Source organism: Macaca thibetana, chromosome 11, assembly GCF_024542745.1.
Source record: "Macaca thibetana thibetana isolate TM-01 chromosome 11, ASM2454274v1, whole genome shotgun sequence".
Lineage (NCBI taxonomy): Eukaryota > Metazoa > Chordata > Mammalia > Primates > Cercopithecidae > Macaca > Macaca thibetana.
Genome location: NC_065588.1, coordinates 62,377,706 through 62,404,161, shown reverse-complemented (window position 1 = coordinate 62,404,161; position 26,456 = coordinate 62,377,706). Strand labels below are relative to the sequence as shown.

The window sequence follows — 26,456 nt, the reverse complement described above, 5'->3', positions numbered from 1 at the left end:
TTAAGATTGGTCTTGGCAATGATTTTTTGGCTATGACACCAAAAGCGTAGGTGACAAAAGCAAAAATAAGCAAGTAGAACTATATCAAACTAAAAAACTTCTGCACAGCAAAGGAAACAATCAACAAAATGAAAAGGAAACCTATGGAATGGCAGCAAATATTTGCAAACCATATATCTAATAAGGTGTTAAGATACAAAATAGTGAGGAATTCATACAACTCAATAGCAAAAAAACAAATAACCTGATAAAAATGGGTAAATGACCCAAAGAGATGGTTTTTCAAAGAAGACATACCAATGACTAACAGGTATATGAAAAGATGCTCAACATCACTAATCATCAGAAAAATGCAAATCAAAACCACAATGAGATATCACCTCACACTTGTTAGGATGGCTATTATCAAAAAGTTGCCAAGGGTATGGAGAAAAAGATACAAGAGTTGCTGAGGGTATGGAGAAAAAGAAGTCCTTGTATGCTGTTGGTTGGAATATAAAGTGGTACAGCCATAATGGAGGTTCCTTAAAAAACTAAAAATACAACTGCCATGAGATCCAACAATCTCACTTCTGCGTATGTATTAGTCCGTTTTCATGCTGCTGATAAAGACATACCCGAGACCTGGCAATTTACAAAAGAAAGAGGCTGAATGGGCTTACAGTTCCATATGGTTGAGGATGCCCCACAATCATGGTGGAAGGTAAAAAGCACATCTCACACGGCGGCAGACAAAAGAACAGAGCATGTGCAGGGAAACTCCCCTTTTTAAGACCATCAGGTCTTGTGAGACTTATTCACTATCACAAAAACAGTATGGGAGAAACTGCCCCCCTGACTCAATTATCTCCCACTAGGTCCCTCCCACAACACATGGGAATTATGGGAGAATATTCACGATGAGATTTGGGTGGTGACACAGAGCCAAACCATATCATGGTATGTATGTAAAAGAAATAAAATCAGTATCTCAAAGAGATATCTGTGCTCTCATGTTTAATGCAGCATTATTTACAGTAACCAAGACATAGACACAACTTAAATGTCCATTGACAGATGAATGGATAAACAATAAAGAAAGTGTGAAACACACAACACACATACACACACACAAAAATGGAATATTATTCAGCCATAAAAAGAAGAAAATCCTGCCATTTTCAACAACATAGATGAACCTGGAAGACATTATGCTAAGTGAAATAAGCCAGACACAGAAGACAAATACTGCATGATCTCACTTACATGTGGAAGCTAAAAAAGTCAAACATAGAGAAGCACAGAGCAGAAAAATAGTTACCAAGGGCTGGGGGTTGGGAAAAATAGAGAGATGTTGGTCAAAGCAGACAACCTTTCCATTGTACAATGAATACATTCTGGGGATCTAAAGTACAGCATGGGTGGTGATAGATGTATTAATTAATTTGATTGTGGTAATCATTAGACAGTGTGTACATACTGTATATAAAATCATCACACTGTACACATTAATATATACAATTTTTATTTGTCAATAAATATTTTTTCAAAAGCTACACTGATAAACTATTTTCACCTAACAGATTGGCAAAAATTAAGAGGTAAGAATAAATACCAGGTTGGCAACAATGGAAAACCAGGCACTCATATATGACTTCTTTGAAAGTAAATTGTTATAACTTATATTGGAGGACAATTTGTTATGATAAAATGCACATAACCATTTAATACCACCATTTGATGAGAATTTATTTTACAGATATACTCAAATAAGTATGAAATAACATAAATACAAGGTTTTCTTGTTGCAGCATTATTTTCCTATAATAAAATATTAGAACAAATCTAAGAAACCATCAACAGGGGAATGGTTACGTAAACTACAGTACAGAATATAATAGAATATGAAAATAAGCAATGTGAACAATGTGTTCATGTCACCGCTTGTGTTAAAGGAGAAAAATAAGAAAACAAAATACATATTTGCCTACACACAAAATATCTCTGGAAAGATATACAAGGAACTGGTAATACTGTTGCCTTGGAAAGATCAGCTGGGTGACTGGATGATAATGGTGGGAGAAAATCTTTTCTTGGTCTATCCTTTTGCACTTTTGAAATTTTGCAATGTTTGAACCTTACTTTCATAAGCAAATAAATAAAACAATCACATGTAAAAACTTTTTACTATTACAATTTTGGATTTCATTTTTTATTGACTAAGTGATATGTAAGCTTTGATGATTAGCCTCTACTATTCTGATTTCTGGTCTTCAGTCTAAAAGAAAATGGATTCAGTATAATGCCTTCTCTCTTCACCTTCCTCTCTGCCTCCCGACTTCACATCTTGGTTAAAAAAATATCGAAAAGAAAGTTTCCTATTTGTAAAGAGTGACAAGTGAACTCTACAGGGTTAGAGGCTTTCAGTGAGGAGGGCTGCACAGCTGCAGATATGAATATATATATGAAAATGAAGTCATTTCAATTTGTCTCCAAGGACTCTCAGACTCAGGAGTGAATTCCCGAAAAATAATATGTACATCAAAATCGCTTGATTTCTTTGTCTAAAACTCTCTTCCTGAATAGAGTTATACTGATGAAACAGCTTATAGACTGGAATGTCTCTAAGGAAGAGAGGAAATGGTGAAATATAGACCTAATGTTCTAAGAGTTACTATTCAGCCATGTTAGTCACATATGATTTAACCCACTTCCTTGTGACAGTTTCCTGTTAAAACATGTTCAAGGGAATTATGTAAATGATCTATTTTAAAATGTACTTTAAGGAATATACTAAAGCACATGTCAAAATTTATCCAAAGTTCTAACATCCAAATCAAATGTATTACATATCACGCCAAGCTCTGTGCTGTAAAATAAAAAATGAACAGAGATGAAACCCAGGCACAAAGAGGAGGAAATTCCAGAGAAAACATACTCACAGTAGTAAGACTTCAAGCTCAGATAAAAAACTCTTCCAATGCTTCTTACATTGCATTTTTTTCTCCTACATATACAGAAAGACAAGAACAAAATTAAGAAAAGAATTTGTTTCTAGGATTCTTAACCCAGGGTCTATAGTCTCCTTAAATTAGATGAACTTTTTGGTGTAAATGCATATGAACACTTTTCTGGGGAAATAATCTTTAGCTTTTACCAGATTTTCAAAAATCCATTAGCCCCAAAAGAGATCTGGAATGAGTGTTCTTAAATGAAAAGTTTTTCATGCAATGTATTGCCTTGATAAACTCTTTCATCATATTTTGTACACATTTACATAAATTCAAAAACATTCTATGTATTCAAAGACAATCCCATGACAGCTAGAACCTCCCCCACTTGATCTTACAAAGAATCCAGTTTGTGTTATTTCCATTCTGCTGCAAAATTTCACTAATTTGGTATTTATGACTTGGGTTATTTGGATATGTCAGTTTAAGTTTACCTTTGCATTTTGAAAAGATGGGCTTACCAAGCAAATAAAAATATAACTCTTTACTTCCAAGAAGCTTTAGAAGATAGCACAGAGGCTGACACATGAATATTTTAATGAGTTTAATAATGTACTGAGCACCTACTCTGTCCCTGGCACTGTTCTTGATGCTTCATACATCTTAGGTCATTGCATGTCTCTGGATCTCAGGTTTCCAACTTCTACCAAAAAAAGAGTTAAATTAAGTCTGCTCCTAGGTCTCACCAGTTGTAACGTTCTATCATTTGCAAATTGCTAGAGAAGGTGGAGTTTTGGAGCTCTGCCTTCAGGAATAAAGGGAGAGAAATTCAACAGGAATTTTGGAAACTATTTTCCAAGTTGAACTAGGAAGTCAGAAACAATAAATCAGACTAAAAAATCATTTTCAAGGACCATTTTATCAGAATTTACATTTTACGAGACCATTGTCCTGGGAGCCAGATGGGTTGGATTTTCCGCCTATCTCTAACACTTGCTATTTGTGACTCTTTGTCAGTCACTCAACCTCCCTAAGGTCATAGTTTTCTAGTTTGAAAATGAAGAAGTTGGTTTTTTTGTTTATGCTAATGTAGCACTCTAACACCCTGTTGCTTGAAATGTGGTCTATGACCAAAAAAACCTCAGCTTCACTAGGAGCTGCTGAGAAATGGCAAATCCAGGGCTCCTGTCAGATCTGCTGAATCAGAATCTGCATTGTAAGATGATTCCCAGGTAATTAAAGTTAGAGAAGCACAGATCTAACACACCTAGCACAATTTCCCACCTCAGTCCCTCTAAGAAAAGTAATTGGTAATAAACAATGTTACAAAACTGCATTTCTTTAACAAAGTTCTGTGGCTAAGGCTTCATTAAATGTTCTTATTTTTTCCTGATAAGTGTGTGTGTGTGTGTGTGTGTGTGTGTGTGCGCGCGCGTGCGTGTGTTGGATTAAAATAGGGGGCAGAGATAAAAGCAGAAGGGTGAAGTCTGGCCATACTTCCACGTACCACCTTAAGAGAAAGTTAAAATGTATGTAGAGACAGTAAGACTTTGTATACACCTTGGTAATCTCAGGTATTTTTACTCCTAACAACTAGCAGCTAAATTCTTGGAAAAGGTATGTATGCTTCATTCAATTTATCCAGCAAACATTTACTGAGCAACTGCTACGGGCCAGGCCCTGTAATAAGGCACTAAGATACAAAGACAAATAAGAGCTCTTCAAAGAAAACTGCCTAGTCCTTTGAGAGAGGTGGGTGAATAATGTAATGCTTTGATGCTGTTGCTAAACATAGGAGTGTCACCCGAACCACACTGGAGGGGTCAGAGACAATCCAGGAAATAACACCTGTCTTTAAGAAAGAAAGGGAAGGGGTTCTAGAGGCAATGATGTCCCATTCAGACTCATGGAAAGAAAACTCCCAAAAGGGAGTGTGATTTGGTGGCAGCTGCAGAAAGAACAGGAAAGTAGACTGGACAGACCCTTTGGGGATAGGGTCCTGAGGCTCAACTATAAGAGAGTGTATGAATTGGGGCCAGGGACACATTGGCACTAAGAAACAGGCTTTAGCTTGGCCACCTCTAGAGCGACCACATTCTATTTGTTGAATGGTTGTGCCAGTTGGTTGTTTCTTTAGCATCTTCTCAGGAATTCTGAGATGTCTATGTACAATTAAGTAGTACTAACTGCAATTTGGAGAAATGGAGAAATTAGGGAAATAATTTTTTAAAAGGTTCTGTAATGCACGTTGCAAACTAGGAATCACTGTGGAACCCTCCTTCTTCCCACTTCCCCAGTCCTATAACAGATAATCAGATGTGGTCCACTTCACCTCATCTCTTAGACATACTTTCTCCTCTGCATCCTCACTGACTTTGCCCAGACTAACAGCATTAGCTCTCAACAGTGGCAACACATGTGAACCACCTTGGGATCTTTTAAAAAACACTGGTGCCTACCATTTTTTTAAAAGCTCATTTTTTAAAGGCTCATTTTCTTAAAAGCCCATTTTTTTAAAGGCTCATTTTTAAAAAAAGCTCCCTAGATATTTCTAATATATAGTCAGGGTTGGGAACACTGGTTTACACCCTGTCCATTTCTTGGTTTGCACATCTGAAATATCCCTCCACCAGGTCTTTCTGCCTCCAGTCTGTGGGTTTTGTTTTGTTTTTTGTTTTGTTTTCTTTTTGACAAAGTCTTATTCTGTTGCCCAGACTGAAATGCAGTGGTGTGATCTCGGCTCACTGCAACCTCCGTCTTCTGCGTTCAAGCAATCCTCTTACCTCAGCCTTCCAAGTAGCTGGAACTACAGGCAGGCACCACCACACCCAGCTATTTTTTTTTTTTTTTTTTTTTTTTATTTCTTGGTAGAGACAGGGTTTCACCATGTTGGCCAGTCTGGTCTCGAACTCCTGACCTCAAGTGATCTACCCACCTCAGCCTCCCAAAGTGCTGGGATTACAGGCGTGAGTCACCATGCCCGGCCTGCCTCCAGTCTAGCTCTTGCCATCTTTCCCCCAATTCTTCTGACAACTTCCAATCTACTATCTAACCTAGAAACAAAGTCATATTTTAACAACACAAATCTAAGTCTTTCACTCTCCTACTTAAAAATCAGATCTTGTGAGACTTATTCACTGTCACAAGAACAGCACTGGAAAGACCCACCCCCAAGATTCAATTACCTCCCACTGAGCCCCTCCCACAATATGTGGGAATTGTGGGAGCTACAATTCAAGATGAATTTGGGTGGGGACACAGACCCCACAGACTTAATATCTTTCCAGCATCCTCTTCTCATTATCTTCCCTACGGCCAGTCCACTGCGCTGAATGAATTCATGAGTAAGACCTACGTTTTCATACATACGTCTCCAGGCCTCTGCAACTGCTATTTGTTCCACTCAGAATGTACTTCCCCTCCTTCACTGCCTGCCAAAATTCTACTCATCCTTCAAAATCTAGCTGGAAGGTTTTTCCATTTGTTTTTGAGAACTGTTTATTGAGTGGTTACTTTGGCCAGATACTCTTCTGGGTGCCAGATACATCCCCTCTCTGGGTAGAAAGAGTTGTTGCTATCTTTTTTTTTTTTTTTTTAATTAGTAGACTTTATTTTTTAGAGCAGATTTAGATTTAGAAAAAATTGAGAGGAAAGTAAGGCGTTCCTACACACACGCACACAGCTTCCCAATTATTAACATCTCACACCAGTGAGGTACATTTGTTAAAATTAATGAACCTATGTTGACATATTATCACCATAGTTTACACTAGGGTTCACTCTTAGTGTGGTATATTCTATGGGTTTTGACAAATACATGATAATATGTATCCACCATTATAGTATCAGAGTATAGTATCAGTTTCACTGCCCTAAAATCAGAGTATAGTATCAGTTTCACTGCCCTAAAAATCATCTGTGCTCTGCCTATTCATCTACCCCTTACCAAACACCCAGAAATCATTTTTGTACTGTCTCAATTGTTCTTACTTTTCCAAAGTGTCATATATTTGGAATCATATGGTATGTAACTTTTTCAGATAGACTTCTGATATGGTTTTGCTGTGTCCCCACCCAAATTCATCTTGAATTGTAGCTCCCACAATTCTCACATGTTGTGGGAGGGGCTCAGTGGGAGTTAAATGAATCATGGGGGTGGGCCTTCCCAGTGCTGTTCTCGTGACAGTGAATAAGTCTCACGAGATCTGATGGTTTTTAAAACAGGAGCTTCCCTGCACAAGTTCTCTCTTGTCTGCCATCGTAAGACATGACTTTCACCTTCTGCCATGATACTGAGGCCTCCCCAGCCATGTGAAACTATGAGTCCATTAAACCTCTTCTCCTTTTTTTTTTTCTTTTTTAATTTTACTTTAAGTTCTGGATACATGTGCTGAACATGCAGGTTTGTGACATACGTATACATGTGCCATGGTGGTTTGCTGCACCCATCAACCCATCATCTCAGTTTTAAGCCCTGCATGCATTAGGTATCTGTCCTAATGCTCTTTCTCCCATTTTCCCCAACCCCCCGGGTGTGTGATGTTCCTCTCCCCTCTGTGTTCATGTGTTCTTATTGTTCAACTCCCACTTATAAGTGAGAACATGCAGCGTTTGGTTTTCTGTTCTTGTGTTAGTTTGCTAAGGATGATGGTTTCCAGCTTCATCTGTGTCCCTGCAAAGGACATGAACTCATTTTTTTTTTTTTTTATGGCAGCAAGAGTTGCTATCTTTTATGTGTTCCTGTGATCTTTTGTACAATTCTCTGCTAAAGTACTTCTTTCACAACAGTTTAATGTTTTGTTTACCTGGCTATTTCCCCAGAGAGACTGTGAGCTCCTTGAGGACAGAACTATGCCTTATTCATCTCTACAAGCTCAGCACCCAGTCCATATAAGAGTTTAGTAAATGTTTACTTATTGTTGACCAACTATGAAGAAAATGAAGAGCAGCTCTTCTGTGTTTGTGTGTGGACCTGTCTCTGACTGACTCCTGAGCTTGATCCTGGAATTCTCTTTCTGCTTCACTGGCTGCAGTCACTCAATTGTCTTCTGACCTCCTATCCTGTTATGTTGGTTTGTTGCTCCTACTTGAAAGCCTCCTCCTTCCACCCTTCTGAGTTGTGATAGAAGACAACTTATAAAGCAGTACCAAATGCCAAACTGTGGCTTAGCCTGTGAAGCTGCCTGGAGAGGACCCAGCTCATCCAAAAAATTCAGGAAAATCGTGGCAGGCTAGCACAATCTGATCCTCTTTAGTAAAGTCCCAGGACACTTTTCAGAATTCCTTTTTTTTTTTTTTTGAGGTGGTGTCTCATTTTATCACTCAGGCAGGAGCGCAGTGGCGTGATCTTGGCTCACTGCAGCCTCTTCTTTTTGGGCTCAAGGAATTCTCCTGCCTCAGCCTCCCGAGTAGCTGGGACTACAGGAGCATACAACCATGTCCAGCTAAGTTGTGTGTTTTTAGTAGAGATGGGGTTTCACCCTGTTGATCAGGCTGGTCTCAAACTCCTGACCTCAAGTGATCCACCCACCTTGGGCTCCCAAAGTGCTGGGGTTACAGGCGTGAACCACCACGCCCAGCCCGGAAAAGTCTTTCATGCTATACATCTGGGGATGGAAAGCATTTAACTTCCACATTCTTGCAAGACAGGTCTTTATTTCTTCAGGCACCTGAAATCATATCTCTTATTTCCACTTATAAAATTTTATGTTCAAATACCCCTTTCACCATCGATGAAAAATGACTTTTTTAAATATGAAAGATGAGCAAATAAATGGAATTGATGTCCTGTGACAATAATTCTTTCCATACCTGTTTAAATAATTTGACAGCATATGTTAGGTTTTGAATCTCCACTCTGTATACCTCAAAAATCTCTCCTTCTCCAATTAGGAAGTCTTTGTGGAAATTTCTAGTTCCTTCTATGATGTTTTGAAAGCTGATTGAAGATTTAGGCAGTATTCCTTAGGAAGGAAAGTAGGGGGAAGATAAGTTATCTAAGAATGAACATCACCATTATAACCAAAACTTCTATATTAGAAACAATTCAGAGTCCAGTGGAAGGTCAGTAGAGAAAGGTCCAGGAACCAAAGCCAAAGCCCATCATGTGCTCTCTGCACATTGACTTGGATCTAGTTCCCACCATTCCACAGAGCAAAGGGTTAGAACAGCAGCATTGTGATTTTACCTCCTCTCAAAAGAGATCAGCCAAAGAGCTTAGCGGAAGAAATTCTTCCAAGATTCAATTTCCTGGTCATTAGGCCAATGTGTTGCTGTTGACCCACTGTGAACCTAAAACTACTAAAAAATTATGGAAGTGGAAATATTGACATGAGTAAGCAATATTCTCCAAGCATGACTGATAGAAACACTTTTCATGTGCCAAACCCTCTAACTGCCTAATTTACTTCCTCAGAGTAAATTAGAAAGATGATTCAGCCTTTTAAAAACTCACCCAAAGTGGAGATTGGGAGAAAACATGCAAAGAGTAATCAAATACAAATTGAAAAGGAAAAGTTTGGCTATGTCCTTCAGAACCCAATTTTGGCTATATTTCCATAGCTAATACAAAATCCTCTCTGAAGACACTTAATGTTTGATTTAGACCTTATTGCTAAAGAACCAAAGCCTTATCTAACTTTTCTAATTCTTTTTTCAATGAAAGAAGTATCAGATCTAGTGGCAAAGACTAGTCAACACAGCCTTAAATAGTCTTTAAAATTTATCAGAATGACTCCAGGCGGAACTAAATTATTCTTCCTACTAATGAACTAGGAAAGTTGATATGGAAAATAACCAGATTTTCATACTGACCTTCAGCATTGCTCTACAATCATCTTGAAAGATTTCTGTAATTGCTGTGAGCATTTCTAAAACTATATAATCTCAACATAATTTTAAAAATGTTTTCCCATGACACACAAACATAGCAAATTTTACTAACAAAAAACGAAAACATACCCCTGTGTGAAGAGACCACAATTGCATTCTTCATTTGCCAATGGAGCCTTAACATAATAATGTGTCATCTATTAGAACTATAAGTGTCAATCAAATTGAAATTATTTTAGTATCTATGACATTTTATACTGAATCTGAATTTATATGGTTATTGTGTTTATTGGGTATTTCTCCTTCTTAATTCACTTAAATGAAAGTATGATTTTAAAAAAATTGTTGGAAAAAGTTGTTTTTTCTTACCTTTTCCATTATGTTCAGGAATAAGAACATTATCCACTGTGACACTGGCTGTTTCCTAAGAGAAGAAAATACATACTAAAGTAATTCCATTTCATAAGTCTAGAAAGAACAGAACTTCAACAGAAATCTAAAGCTCCCTGGGGACTCTGCAGTGCAACAGAGTGCAACCTAATTTAAAATAAAGTTAGCAGAAATCAAAGTTATTTCACTTTATTTAATAGCATTCATTGCCATATTTAAGGCTTTCATACCAACGGTAAAAACTCAAGTTTCAATGCCACAGTCAGTTAAAGTCAATTTTAAATTACTTCTAATGCTATAAAAATGATCACTGCTAGTTTGCTGTAATAAAAACTAACAGTGATATGCAAAGCACCAACTAAAAAAGGAAAATTAAAAGCTGAGTTAAGACAAATATATAAATCACAGCATCCTTAGTAGTTCTCAGTCTCATCTCTGACAGATCACTGAGAAGAGAAAGCTCTTAATTTCTCAAATATTTATAAATCTCTACTTTCCTGAATCCTCAACTAAATAGAGAATAATGAGAGAACCAGAGCATTTCTGATTTTTTAAAAGTGCTGGCAAATCCAGCATTTTTCTGCCTGCTAATTTCATTCCTTCTGCTCAATTATACATACAACAAAGTTCAAGGCTCATTTTCCATGCACACATACTCTACCTTGAGTAATATGTTTGGAAATCCACCTTCCTGATAACTCTTCTCTGAAGGACTCAAGACTGCTCCTGAAAGAGAAATACGGGAAGGTAGATACAAAACAATTCTATGTCCCTAATGATTTTTTTCTTTCTGAGACTCTGAAAATAAATGTCTTGCTAGTCATTGTTGATTTCTAAAGTTTCATTCCCATCGAACACTTACAATAAATTTGTGGAAGTATTATTTGTGAAGTTGTGAAACAGTTTTCTAATTAACAAATGTTATACAAACATACTTTTGTTCACTTAAAACATAAGTAGCTGCCTTAATCTATTATTAATATAACTTTAAATAATTTAAATAATTAAATAATAAATAAGTAATAAGATAAATTATTGTTAGACATTAAAAATATTAAAGTACACAGAAGAAAATTTTTTTAAAAAATTGTTATCAGGTTTTGTTTTTGTTTTTGTTTTTTTGAGATGGAGTCTCACTCTTGCCCAGGCTGGTGGGCAGTGGCATGATCTCGGCTCATTGCAATCTCTGCCTCCTAGGTTCAAGCGATTCTTCTGCCTCAGCCTCCCAAATAGCCGGGATTACAGGCACCCGTCAGCATGCCTGGCTAATTTTTTTTTTGTATTTTTAATAGAGATGGGGCTTCACCATGTTGGCCAGGCTAGTCTCGAACTCCTGGCCTCAAGAGATCCACCTGCCTCGACCTCCCAAAATGCTGGGATTACAGGTATGAGCCAACCACCACACCGGGCCTTTTTTTTTGAGACAGAGTCTTGCTCTGTCACCCAGGCTGGAGTGCAGTGGTACAATCTTGGCTCACTGCAACCTCCGCCTCCTGGGTTCAAGTGATTCTCCTGCCTCAGCATCCTGAGTAGCTGGGATTACAGGCATGAGCCACAGTGCCCAGCTGTGTCATCAGCATTTTTGCACATATATTTTTAAATGTTACAATTATGATATTATATCTTCCTGGGTTCGTTTATTTTTTTTATATCATCTTGTGCCATAAAGTATTGGAAGTGGCGTGTGCGTGTGTGCGTGTGTGTGTGTGTGTATCAATCACAAATACTTACCACCCCAAATGTCGACTATAACTTCTCTTTGGTAGAGTGCTGTCTGGACTGAGGTAATTTATGTAGCTTCCTACAACAGATTAAAACCCTGCCATATTTTGCTGTCATTTCTAACATCTTGTCTCAGACTAGAAAACTTTCATTTTATATTCTAGCTTTCTTCTTTCTAGATTATCTTCTAGTGTTTCTTAAATTATTTTGCTTAGAAAACTAGCAAGAAAGCATAACCAATTAATAACAAATTTCCTTGATAACACTATAAACCAGACTTAAGAGACATCTATAGAACATTCCATCCAAAACCAAAATATACACATATTTCTCAAGTGTACATTGAACATTTTCCAGAACAGACCTGACCTTAGGCAATTAAATGAACTTCAAATACATGTGTAAGGATTAAAATCATACAAAGTCTATTTTCTGATCACATTGAAATGCAAGCAGAAATCAGCAGCAGAAGGAAATTTGGGAAATTCACAAGTATCTGGAAATTAAACAACAAAATCGTAAATAACCAATGAGTTACAAAAGAAGTCATGACAGAAATTAGAAAATACCTTGAGATAAATGAAAATGAAAACACAACATATCAAAAGTTATGAGATGCAGCAAAAGCCATGCTTAGAGGGAAATTTATAGCTGCAAGTGCCTACCTTAAAAAAAGAAGAAATGCATCAAATCAGTAAACTAAACTTTCACATTAAGGAACTAGAAAAAGAAGCACAACCTAAACTGAAGCAAGCAAAAGAAAGGAAATACTTTAGATTAGAAATACATGAAACAGATGATTTGTTTGTTTGTTTGTTTGTTTGAGATGGAGTCTCACTCTGTCAACCAGGCTGGAGTGAGGAGTGAAGTGGCGCGATCTTGGCTCACTGCAATCTCCACCTCCCGGGTTCAAGCAATTCTCCTGCCTCAGCCTCCTGAATAGCTGGGACTACAGGTGCACGCTGCCATGCCGGCTAATTTTTTTATATTTTAGTAGAGACGGGGTTTCATTGTTTTGCCCAAGCTGGTCTCGAACTCCTCAGCTCAGGCAATCTGCCTGCCTCAGCCTCCCAAAGTGCTAGGATTACAGGCGGGAGCTACCTCGCCTGGCCAAAATAGAGGATTTTTTAAAAAGAAAAATCAATAGAACCAAAATCATTTCTTCGAAAAGATCAATAAAATTGACAATCTTTTAGCTTAACTGACCAAGAAAGACACTCAAATTACTAAAATCAAGAAAAAAAAGAGGGGACGTCAACACTGACCTCACAGAAATAAATAGAATTATAAAGGAATATTATGAACAATGATATGCCAAAAATTAGATAACTTAGATCACATGGACAGATTTCTAGGAAGACACAACTATTGAAACTAACTCAAGTAAAAATAAACAATATACATGGACTCATAACAAGAGTTTGAGCTGGTACTTTAAAACTTCCCACAAAGAAAAGCCGAGGCTTAGATAGCTTCGCAGGTGAATTCTACCAAACATTTAAAGAAGATTAACACCAGTCCTTCACAAATTCTTCCAGAATAGAAAAGGATAGAACAATTCTCAAATAATTCTATGAGATCAGTATTATTCTGATACCAATGCCAAATAAAGACATTACAAGAAAACAACAGACCAATACCTATTACAAACATAGATGCAAAAATCCTCAACAAAATACTGGCAAACTGAATCCAGAAGCATGTAAGGATTAGATACAATGACCAAATGGGATGTATCCCAGGAATCCAATATTTGTTTAATGTCTGAAAATCAATCAATGTAATACACCACATTAGCAGAATGAAGGACAAAAAACACATGTTCATTTCAATAGATGACAAAAAAGCAGCTGACAAAATCCAACACCCTATCATGATAAAAGCCCTACCAACAGAAGAAAATGTCCTCAATATGGTAAGGGCCATCTATAAAAAACTGACAGTTATCATCACTAACCGTGAAAGACTGAATGTTTTCCCCTTAAGATCAGGAACAAGGTAAGGATGTCCGGTCTTGCCGCTTCTACTCAACATGCTAAAGGTTCTAGCCAGGGCAACTAGGCAAGAAGAAAAAATAACAAACATACTGAATTTGTGTAGAAAAAAAATGTGAAATCTGGGGGCTGTAGGGGCACTAAAAGTCATTATTCTTTTGCTGTTTGTGAAAAGAGAGATAATACTTCATTGGCATATAAAATGGAAAATTGAAAATGGCTCTCTTAAGAAGCCAGTAGAAAGCTGTGAATTTTGTGTCAAAACTGGAAAACAACTGCTGATCATTGAAATATAAATGCAAAAAGTGATATATAAGGACATGCATGTCAGAAATATAATAACAAAAAATAGAGATTCTAGTTTCTTGAGCAATTTTGGTATGTCCTGAGATCTGACAGAATGCTTTACTGATGTGAAGAAACCACCGAGCAGCAGCAACTTGAATTGTAGGCACAGTACCTGGGAGGAAATCAAAGGCCCATTTTTATAAGACTGGGAAAATCCAAATCTACAAAGTGATGCCTGGAAGTTGGAATATAAAAGGCCCAAATTCCTCTAAAATAAAATCAGTTCCACAAAACAGAAGAAAATTGCAAGGAAAGGTGGGCAATAGCTGACTATTTAGATAACTGATAAATCTGTCCATGGTAGCAACACAGAAAGACTAAATCGTTTTATCCATCTTCAGTTAGGAGCTCCAACTCCTAATTTAGTGAGTAGCCATGATAGGAAACCCCTGTTGAGCAAGATACACTTATGCTTCCAACAAATCATCACATCTCACTTATAACAACTACATAATTAACTTTTTCAAAATTGTTACTTAATTTGAAACACCAACTCAATCAATTACAATTAAATAATGCTGTTTTCTTTAGTAAAGAAGTAAGGTGCTATCCTCCTCTTCACTTCAGATTTGCCTATCTCTTTGTACTAGGGTAGTAAAGTCTTTTTACCAATCAGCTAATCTCACATCCAAAAAAGAAAAATAAATGTTGTATGTGCAACAGACTAAGAGTCAACCAAGAATGTGGAATTTTTGTCTACTTACAGTCCAACTTATTCTCTGTTGCATAAATAAACAACATAGAGAGTGAAAATATACTCTAAAATTTATTCCAGAACACTGAACGCTGCCGTATAAAACATACCTGGGTGTCCTATAAAAGTGGCATAAGTTTGTATTATGAACAGCAAGCCATGTGGGTGGTTTCAGTGGCTGAGAAAGGCTCAGATAATGGAAAAGGCATTGCATTTACAGTTCCCAGGGACTCACTGAATTTCACTTGCTCAGTCAACTTGACAGTGAAATATTCTGCTGCACTAAACTAAGTGAAGAAACAATGTGCAAAAGACAAAGGGAATTGGCCAAGTTATATGAATAATACCATGGTGGAAGTCTATTAGGAACTAATACCCCATTAATAGGAAAGATCAAGATAAAAGTCAATGTGAAGCTACAGTTTTCTTGTACAAACCTCTCAGGATTCCTTGTGTGTGTGTGTGGAAGGGCTCATGTGCACTAAATATATTACCAAAGAACATGTGTGCAAATACACAAAACTAAAAATGTGATCTATGAAAAGAGCCAAAGAACAAAGATGTTGATTCAAAAGAGTTTCCAATCTAAGAGCCTTGGGTCTATAACATAAGCCCCAAGATCATTATTGTTGAAATGAATACATCTGAGTGGAACAAACAGAACAGGTAACGTTAGATTATTTCACTGACAAAGAATACATGGAGAAAACTTCACGAGCTTTATTGATCAGGTTGTTCTAAATATAAGGCATGACACAGCATCAGAAATAGAGAAGATAAACAAAGGGAAGAATTAGGCTACTGTGGAATGGGTAGTAACAAGTAAGGCAGGGTTAAACGCTGTGGCGTAAAAATAGCAGTGAAGATAAAAGAAACATCCCAAGATTATTCTGGAGGTAGGTGCAATATAAAATACTAAATATAGGGGGAAAATACAATTATGTTTTCAACTTGTAATATATAGTAAAACAAAGAATAGCATGATCTGTTTCTCAAATACTATGATTCCAATTACGTTTATGACTCAAAGAGTTTCGGAGTTTTTGATAGCAAGATCATTCTATTAACTGCGAAAAATGAAACATTTTAAAAAGTGTAGTTTGTAAGTAAAAGTAAATTAAAAAAACAAAACAAAACTATAAAGTGGTAGAAAGAAATATGTTGTATAAGTTAGGTGATAAGGGAAGAAAGTGTCACAAGAAAATGTGAAGCTGGAAAGTCCCTTCCAGATAAAAGCCACAGGTAAGGAAACACTGACACACAGCATGAGTCAATGTCTTGGATAAAATGCAATATTCGAATTTACAAACTACAGTTCCTATTACAGATTAAGAGCCACATTATAAGAATCAGCATTTACCATGGTTTGTAATTAAATGAATAGCTCGACGATGCCCCATCTCCTGGAGGACCTGTAAAAGGTCACCGATGGTCTTGTTTTTCTGTGCCCAGGACCAAAGTAATTCTCTTGTTCCACTTTTACCTTGGTCTACATACTTTTCAATATGACGAACATCCAGCCAGCTGCTTGAAAGTCTCTCTGCTGTGGAAATTGCAATATAAACAAAGAATTGTTTACTGTACTTTCATTGAAATACTTGTTTTTGTGTACCTTATGTTTATTTCCTCTTATTTATAACTTTAACTTTCCTCTTATTTATAACTTTTATTTTGAACTAATTTGGCATATACTCACCTGCCTTCTGCTAATGTTGACATCTTACTAACCACAATACAAAGATCAGAATCAGTGATAACTGCAAACCTTATTCTAATTTCACTAGCTTTTCCACTAATGCCCATTATCTGTTCTAAGATCCTATCCAGTTTTCCATATTATGTTTAATTGTTCCTTCTCCTTAATCTCCTCCAATCTATGATGGTCCCTCAATCTTTCCTGTCTTTCAGGACAGTGAAATGATATTGTCCTTCTCAGTGCATCATATCAAGAGGTTTAAGATAGTGATGTCTTATCAATAATAATGTTTATTCTGATCACTTAGTGAAGGGAGTGTCTGCAGAGTTTCTCTACTATAAAATTATCTTTCCCTTTGTAATTAATAAATATTTAGGGGGAGATACTTTGAGATTATGAAAATACTCTGCTTCTCCTCAGATTTGGGCCACTAATATTTTGCATCCACCAGTGGATCTTATTTATCACAATTATTACTACAGTATTCGCTTAATGGTGATTTTTCTATTTTCCCTTTTTCCTTCATGAACTCTTTGGTAAGAAACAGCTGTCCTTTCTCCTATGTTTATTTATTTATTTATCCAGTTGTTTATTTATATCTATGGGCTCATGGATATTTATTTTATCCCACGGGTTAAAATCCAGTACTATCATTAATAATTTTGTTGCTAAAATTATTCTAGCTTTGTCCATGTAGGTTGACTCTTGTGTTCTTTTTTTTCTGGTTTTTAAAATTTTATTATTATTATTATTATTTTTGAGACAAGATCTCACTCTGTCACCCAGGTTGGAGTGCAGTGGGGCAATCTCAGCTCACTGCAGCCTCCATCTCCCAGGCTCAAGCCATCCTCCCACCTCAACCTCTCAAGTAGCTGCAACTTCAGGTGTGCACCGCACCACCATGCCCAGCAAATTTTTGTATTTGGGTGGGTTGTTTTTTCCTTTTTGGTAGAGATGGGGTTTTGACACATTGCCCCAGGTGGTCTCAAACTCCTAGGATCAAGCTCAAGCAATCTGCCCGCCTTGGCCTTCCAAAGTGCTGGGATTACATGTATGAACTACCACAGCAGGCCTCCTATGTTCTTTTGACAAGTCCTATCTTTTTGTGAGTATCTCCTTATTTTATGGCTCTACAAGATGATCCAGGCTTATTTTGTATTTCCCCCTTTCCTGGACTGCAATTATTTGTCTAATGATCTCTGGTCTCTTTATTGGACAATGGTGTATAGAAGCTCAATCCCGGTGCTAGAATTGTTCATTGTGGCCAAGGTTCCATTGCTTCTAGGCCCTCTAAGAACACAGAGCAAGGAAATATAGGTATGAACACTCATCTGTGGATCTCTATTCCTCTACCTGTATGCGCATATATTAAATACCAAGAATTTATTCTGATGCTTCGGATTTTAATCCAGCATCACAGGGTATATTTCAGTCCTTCCTCATTTGTAACTTTATTCTTGAACAATAATATTATTGATAATATATTTACTTGTTTGTTTAATTCTACAATGCACATAAAGTACTTTCAGAATTGCCAACCTATAACCTTGTGAGAAACACATTAGCAAAATCAGAATACATAATTCTTTCTGTCCTTAGCATAAGCACATCCAGTTAAGATGTTGTGTTCCAAACTTACTTAGATTAATTCTTTTCTTCCTCACCCCTTCAGTGTGGTTATTATTCATTTGTAATACAGTTAGATTCAATTGTTGAAGGTTTGAGAAATGGTGTTTTGTTCCCCCTGTCTTCCCCTTGAACACTTTTGAGCAATTTTAAAAGCTAGTATCTGGGTAAAATCAGGGAAATGTTTTACTAGGATACTAGGCTTTAAATAATTCAATTAAAGTTTGGCATAAACATCTTAAAACTGTGCAGAAAGCATATGAGTTTTTGTGGTGCCCTGATTTAACAGGTTTCTTCAAGTGAAAATTTATGTTGCCTTTCTGCACAACTTCCAAATTTTAAAGTGTACTTTGAGGCAAAGTGGAGAGAAAGAAAGCAAATGACAGAAAAGGTGGTCTCGTTCCTATGATAATATTTACAACCTGGAATATTGAGCACTAAAATTAACAGTGTTTTTGGGTTATTGGTGGTGATGGCAGCATCCTTTCATAACTTTACCTTCCAGAGAAGCTAAAAAATTTAGGATCCTGGATGCAAGTCTGTGGATCAAATCCTACTGTTATCTGAGGGTGGTCATGGGGGACCCCTGACATGCCACCATAACTGGCTTTAGGAGCTCAGCACCCTTTCATCCTGCCACATACCAATATGTGGAAGCTGCCCTCCAGCAGGAACCAATGTGATCTCATAGGAGACAGGACTCCCCTTTCCACCAAGGAGATACTTCAAAGGCAGATGTGCTTTTAAAAGGCAATGGTTGTTCAGATATCAGAAGAATGATAAGTCTTGTGAAACTTTCTTCTGTTAAAAGTCTGTTTTGGGACCAGGCGTGGTGGCTCACACCTGTAATTCCAGCACTTTGGGAGGCTGAGGCAGGAGGATCACTTGAGGTCAGGAGTTTGAGACCAGCCTGGCCAACATGGTGAAACCCCATCTTGACTAAAAAAATACAAAAATTAGCCAGGTGTGATGGTGTGCACCTGTAGTCCCAGCTACACAGGAGGGTGAGGTGGGAGAATCACTTGAATCCAGGAGGTGGAGGTTGCAGTGAGCTGAGCTGAGACCATTGCACTCCAGCCTAGGCAACAGAGTGAGACTCCATTTACACACACACACACACACACACACACACACACACAAAAGTCTGTTTTAGAGTCCAAAGGTCATTCATTTCTTAGGGAGTTGCTACACCAGTTATATTTGAAATCAAGCCAGCAGAAAGGCAGATATCTTCTGCCTTTATATCGCATTCCCCCCCTGCCCAATTTTTGGTTCTACAAGCCTTTGCTGGAATATTCAATTTACCTCAACTTTATGCTCCCACTGAGGCGATGAGTAAATCCTGAAAGTTGAAAGTTTCCACAATATGAAACCATTACTGGCCCTCTTTTTATGAGCTAAAAATTGACATGGTAGACATTACTAGTGCCGCTAATAACTTCCAACCCTCTATCCCATCATAGAGGATTCCATTTCCCTGCCCTTTCAGATTAGGCACGCCTTTATGTCTCTTCCAGCCAGAAACACTGAAGAACCACGGTACAATTCACCACGTGTTGACAGGGGGCTGCCTCAAGACCAAAGCAGCCTGAAATGCTGAGCCACCACATGGAGGAGAGTTTGCTGGACTCTCAGAGCTCTTCCTGGGAGCAAAAAGTAAACCTCTGCTATGTTAAACCACTGAGATTTTGGTGCTGCTTGTTACTGCAGCATAACTTGGCCTATCCTGACTGATATACACAAGGTCATATCTTGAATTTTGTTACTCTGTTACAACCTGTACCAGAACAGAGTTAAACAGAGTGGCAGCCTTTGCAAATTACATATTAAACAAGGGAAGATAAAGTTGAGACATTCTATTTGAATGCATGTTTAGGCTGTAAGGAAAGAAAAATAGCTAGAATAAAATGTCTGACATAATTGAGTTAGAATGTCTTTGCCCTTCCTCCATATTTCAAGTTCTGGGAAGAATATATTCATTCCTCATCTCCTTGAAGAGATGACGTTTCACAAAGAGGCAAAGACTATCCACATGCCAATATATGTTTTAGATAGCTTATCATTTTTAAAAGGAAGCCTTAAAAAGCAAAAATATTAGCCAAATGTTGTAATGTTATTTTAATGTATTTCTTTCTGATGAGGTAATCTGCCTATTTCATTGAGGCACATTTTTAATAAACACTTTATTTAGCTATTTCTAAAAGCTCTTAAGAGAAATACTGCAAATCAGTGTAGTTCAAACACTTGTTGAGTATCTGTTATGTGTCAGCAATACAGTAATTGCATGCACCAAGCGTGGGTTGACTATGAAGACAGGCCTCTACCTAAAGATGAGAACAGCAGGGAAGCCTTTCTGGAGGGGTGGTTTCTGAAGCCTGAGCCATGCCATGTCTAAAACTGAGTACTTCTAAAGAGAGGCCAATTCTTGAAGTATTGGATAGGGTACACTATCCTGGGGAGGAAAAAAATAATCACTAGAGTTTCAGATTGAAAACAAGACAAATGAATGAGTCTGAGCCCCACAGACTATCCTGCTTTCCAAGAAAAAAGGTTCTTAGTCAAAACAAAGCATTCCCGTGGGCCTCTGGGAGAGTACAGGAACGTATGTATTTAGTGGTGGCACTGCCATCGACCTATGACACAACTCCAGGCAAAACATAGCCTCACTGAACAATCTCAAACTTCTTCACAAATGTCCTTGTAGTCCCACCTAAAACATATAATAAATCTTCTTGCTCTTCCCTGGCCTGTTAATTAATTATAGCACCTCTAATCTGTAAAACACTTCCCACTCTCAAAATGAACATTCCAACAAGAGAACTCTAAATATCAAATTTCAGCAAAGGGAAAGTTTAGGTTTCTATGTTTTCTATTAGAAAATTAATCAAGGCTGGGTGCAGTGGCTCACGCCTGTAAACCCAGCACTTTGGGAGGCCAAGGCAAGAGAATCGCTTGAGCCCAGGAGTTTAAGACAGGACTGGGCAACATGGCAAAACCCCATCTCTACAAAAAATTTAAAAATTAGCCAGGCTTGGTGGTGTGCATGCATCTGTAATCCTAACTACTCAGGTGGCTGAGGTGGGAGGATAGCTTGAGCCCAGGAGGTTGAAGCTACCTTCAATTGCTCACAACAATTGCTACAGAAGGAAAGGCACAGTTGATAGCTGTAAAGGAAATCCACAGTTAACATTTCAAGTCCCAGGGAATGTCAGCTTTTCATTCCATACTTTCCATAAATTCCATTCTTTGTTTTTTGTTTTGTTTTGTTTTGTTTTTAATTCCTTGATTACCCTTTTAAAAGTGCAGCAGGCCATGACTCTGTGCTGTCCTGTCCTGTGACTTGGCTGAGAAACTGCTAATATCAGATGCTCTCCCTTAAGCACATTTCTGAGATTCAGCTGGAATATGAATGAACAGATGTCAAATGAGCTGGGGTTTTAAGTTCTCTAAATTGACCAGGGGCTTATAGTTCTGAGTTTGCACCAAATCTAAGGAAAGCTAGATTAGTCAAAGGCATTTTTTTCTAATAGCAGAAGTTCATGGTGAAAAACTGATCCAGACTGCCTGCATGTATGGATTGCTTCTGGACTGGAAGTGAAATATGTTTTCTCTTTTTCCAACTGGTGATTCACACTGCAACCTTAATAGCTTTTCTCTAACGATGATGCATTCTGAATAGAAACATCGCTAAAGAGTATTATTAGCATCCATAAAATGCATACTTCATTTAGATCCAATTCTATAAAATAGTTTCAATCTGATACAACAGGAATGCAAACTATCAACATGTTAATTACATTCTTCAATATTCATCATTTTCTCCAACTCTCCCTTACTTGTCCCCTTTCAGAATATAGGACTTTGTTTACTCACAGTACATATCAAATAAAAATATAGAGAAAAGTTCTCAATGATTAATTGTGTTGATAAAGTTAAAAGCATTCTAAACTGAAAATACAAATTAAGAAAAACATGCTGTTAGTTAAGCATTGTTGAAAACCATTTTTCGGAACACAAATCTTTTGTTGAAAGTCATATTGGAGTCACATAAGCCAAAGAGTCAACCTAAGAAGTTCAGAAATCACATGCTCAAAGGTCCTTGAAGGCTGTTTTAAGAGTGCAGGACTGTCTAAGTAGTGTTAACCTTTGGGGTTTTCAGTTGCAGAAATCACGTCTCCATATGCAAATATGTCTCTGAAGGGGTTTTTTCAAATAACGCAACACATCCGTATTTGGAATCTTTGTATTTGCATACAACCACATGCCAAAACCCCTGTAAAATTAAGACTCCATTCTCACAGAGCTTGTTTTTAGATACTGTAATGGAAAAAGGAAAGATGTTTCTTTCTTTCTACAAAGCATGCAAAAAATTAGACAATTTTTTAAAAGAACTATTAAGGTTAAAGATATTTTAATTCCAAAAAAGTAAAACAAAAGTCAAAATTATAAGTTAGATCTGTTCTTCATACCAGACTGTGAGCATTAACACTCACTAGTTAATATATTTTAGAAGAAATAGTTCTTATTCATACTTAAGCTCATGTGTATGTTTTACCCCATGCCTGAGTAGGGCTCATAACTGGGGAGGGCTGTGTGCGATTTCTCAGATGCCCCTCTGTCTGTCCTGCTCTCTTAATCCTAGACACAGGTAGGAACCTAACATTAACTACCTCTGGGAGAGAATTCACCCTCAACACCAAGGTTTCAGTCAGAAGCTATGTAATTTCATTCCCAGGTGAATATCAATACTATTTCCCCACACATTCTTCCATTGTTAAACTTTTATAGGTCTGTTGCCTACACTAAATTGGAAAATTCTTACAAGCAGGGACTAGGACATTGTATTTACAGTGCTTTGCCAAAGATTCTGCTCAACAAGGTTTTGGATGTTTAATAGACATTTGTTGATTCATTAATTTATTCAAAACACATATATTTAGTGAGTGCCTGCTCTGTGCCAAGTACAATTTTCAATGCTAAGAGAGTCAGCAGGAAACAAAGGAAGGAAATATCCCTGCCCCCTTGAAGCTTATTTCTAGATGAAGAATAAACAAATAAACATATATATGTTTACATATGTATATAGTTTATTTTATATATACATAGAGATACATACATGACGTATGTAAGAGGTGATAAATAATATAGAGAAAAATAAACTGGAGAAGAGGCATAAGGGAGTGTTAGAGGGGGTAATCAATTTTAAAAAAGTGGTCACGGCCAGGCATGGTGACTCACACCTGTAATCCCAGCACCACCTAAGGCCAGAAGTTTGAGACCAGCCTGGCCCATATGGTTAAACCTGTCTCTGCTAAAAATACAAAAAATTAGCCAGGTGTGGTGGTAGGCACCTGTAATCCCGCTTGAGAGGCTGAGGCAGGAGAATCGCTTGAACCCGGGAGGTGGAGGTTGCAGTGAGCCAAGATTGCACCATTGCACTCCAGGCTGTGCAACAAAAGCAAAACTCCATCTCAAAAAACAAAACAAAACAAAAAAGTGGTCAGAGTAGGTAATAGTTAAACAAAAACATGAAGGAAGTGAAGAAGCAAGCCTACAAGGTTACTGGCAGGAAGAATGTTCATTGCGTGTTCAAGGAACAAGAAAGCTAATGTGGTTGGAGTCAAGCAAACAAGAGGGAGAAGAAAGTGAGAAAAGCCATGCAGAACTTCGGGGTTTGCTCTGAGTGGCCTGGGAAGCCACTGGAGGGTTCTGAATAGGCCAATGATAGCATATGCTTTACATGCATCACAGGCTCGCTGACTGCTGGGCTGCAAAGACACTCGAGGAAGTCAAGGGCAGTAGCAGGGAGTCCGAGCCCAGTCAGCCAACTGCGAAAATAGTAGAGGTGGGAACTGATGGTGGTTGGTGCCAAGATGGCTGTGGTGGCAGTGGTAAGAAGCGGTCAGATTATTAGATAGATCCTGAAGGCACAGTCAGCAGCATCATTTACTGAGAGATAGGATGTGGTTTGTGAGAGAAAGTGACAAGTCACAAAAGCCTAATATTTCTGGCCTGAACAAATGAAGAATGGAGCAGCCATTACTGAAATGGGAAAACTTTGGGAGGGCTAGGGGGAGCATTTCTGAGCTGTTAAGTTGGAGATGTCTGTCAAATAGGTAAATAGATAAGTGAAGATGACATTCTACAGGGAGACTTGGGCCAGCTAGAAATTTGGGAGTTAATATATAGATGGAATTTATGTAAATTTAGCAGATAAACAGAAGAGACGAGGTCCATGGACTAAGCCCAGGGGCACTCTAAGACATCAAGATAAATCTATAAGAAGAGAAGAAATTAAGGAGCATAAAATTTTTATTATTATTATTTTTTTTTCTGACAGGAGTCTCGCTCTGTCACCTAGGCTGGAGTATGGTGGTGTGATCCCGGCTCACTGAAACCTTGGCCTCCCAGGTTCAAGGATTCTCCTGCCTCAGCCTCCCAAGTAGCTGGGATTACAGGCGCCTGCCACCATGCCTGGCTAATTTTTTGAATTTTTAGTAGAGACAGGGTTTCACCATGCTGTCCAGGCTGGTCTTGAACTCCTGACCTCAAGCAATCCTCCCGCCTTGGCCTCCCAAAGTGCTGGGATTACAGGTGTGAACCACTGCACCCAGCAGGGGCATGATTACAGGCGTGAACCACCACACTCAGCCTGGGCAACAAGAGCAAAACTCCATCTCAAAAAATAATAACATAAAAAAACACATCTATTTAAAATTTAGAAAGAAAAGGAAAAAAGTGCTTCAAGAAGAAAGGAGAAAGGAGTGACCAACTATATCAAATGAGATCAAAACTTTGAACCAACCATTGAATTTAGCTATGGTGACTTGGGATGAGAGGAATTTCAATGGAGCAGTGGGAGGTGAAGCCCTGATTGGAGGAGTTCAAGGAAGAATGGAGGACCTGGAGTATAAATAGCCCTTTTGAGGAATTTTACCATAAAGAGGAACAGAGCAGTGAGGTGTTAGCTTAGAGGAGAAGTGAGAGCTAGACATAGCATTGTCTAGCTAACATGTGAGAGAAATAACACAGTGGTCAAAAGACCAGGCTTACCCGGGAGCGGTGGCTCACATCGGTAATCCCAGCACTCTGGGAGGCTGAAGCAGGAGGATTGCTAGAGCCTAGGAGTTTGAGACCAGCCTGACCCCATCTGTACAAAAAGATTTGCCAGGTGTGGTGGCACATGCCTGCAGTCCCAGCTATTTGGGAGTCTGAGGTGGGAAGGATCACTTGAGCCTGGGAGGTCGAGGCTGCAGTGAGTTGTGACTGTGCCACTGCACTTCACCCTGGATGACAGAGTGAGATCCCGTTTCCAAAACAACAACAGCAACACAAAAAAAGCAGGCTCTACTGCATATGGTGACTTCCTTCCAAAAAGTAAGAAACAGAAAGAGAAGGAAGTGAAGTAATTTTACAGGGCAGATATCTGACAGACGCCACCTCAGCCATGGTTAACATAAGCAGTGATAACTCCTGTAAATAGTACTGACCCTGGATACAGGTTGGTACTCTATGGTTTTCCTCCCCCAAATCCAAAACCTCAGTCTGATCATGAGAAAAACATCAGACAAATCGCAATTGACAAACAGTCTACAAAATAGTGGATAAGTTCCAACCAATATTCCTCAAAACTGTCAAAGTCATCAAAAACAAGGAAAGTCTGAGAAACCATCACAGCCAAGAGGAGCCAGAAGATACAACTAAATGTAATATGGTATCCTGAATGGGATCCTGGAACAGAGAAAGGACATCAAGTAAAAGCGAAGGAAGTCTGAATAAAGCATGGACTTTAGTTAATAATAATGTGTCAATATTGTATTGTAATGAATGCAGCACACTCATGCAAGATGTTAATAACGGGAAATTGGGTGCGGAGTATGCGAAGGATGCAGAGTATCCGGGAACTCTTCCTACTATCTTCTAAACTTTTCCATAAATTTAAAACTGTTCATAAAAAAACACATCTAGGCCAGGCGCAGTGGCTCACGCCTGTAATCCCAGCACTTTAGGAGGCCGAGGCAGGCGGATCATCTAAGGTCGGGAGTTCTAGACCAGCCTGACCAACATGAAGAAACCCTGTCTCTACTAAAAATACAAAAAAAATTTTTTTTAAATTAAGCCAGGCATGATGGTGCATGTCTTTAATCCCAGCTACTCGGGAGGCTGAGATAGGAGAATCATTTGAACCCGGGAGGTGGAGGTTGTGGTAAGCTGAGACTGCGCCA

The 26,456-nt window shown here is 38.1% G+C and overlaps 3 protein-coding genes across 5 annotated transcripts in view; 2 read left to right on the top strand and 1 right to left on the bottom strand.

The window, feature by feature from the left end:
• LLPH (LLP homolog, long-term synaptic facilitation factor) overlaps positions 1-26,456 on the top strand; it is a 648,032-nt gene that overhangs the window by 557,345 nt on the left and 64,231 nt on the right. The window lies entirely within an intron of this gene.
• Positions 1-26,456, top strand: part of TMBIM4 (transmembrane BAX inhibitor motif containing 4) — a 529,849-nt gene that overhangs the window by 451,864 nt on the left and 51,529 nt on the right. The gene's annotated exons all lie outside the window — the stretch shown is intronic.
• The window catches only part of IRAK3 (interleukin 1 receptor associated kinase 3), a 58,866-nt gene that overhangs the window by 28,512 nt on the left and 3,898 nt on the right, over positions 1-26,456 (bottom strand). The window contains exons 2-6 of one of the 3 annotated variants that reach the window (XM_050748320.1): positions 16,270-16,452; positions 10,813-10,877; positions 10,131-10,185; positions 8,742-8,893; positions 2,922-2,986 (exon numbers count right to left, since the gene is read on the bottom strand). In XM_050748320.1, the coding sequence (XP_050604277.1) occupies positions 2,922-2,986; positions 8,742-8,893; positions 10,131-10,185; positions 10,813-10,877; positions 16,270-16,452 (520 nt within the window). The remainder of the gene's footprint in view (positions 1-2,921; positions 2,987-8,741; positions 8,894-10,130; positions 10,186-10,812; positions 10,878-16,269; positions 16,453-26,456) is intronic. The other 2 variants (XM_050748321.1, XM_050748322.1) reach the window with 2 other exon arrangements.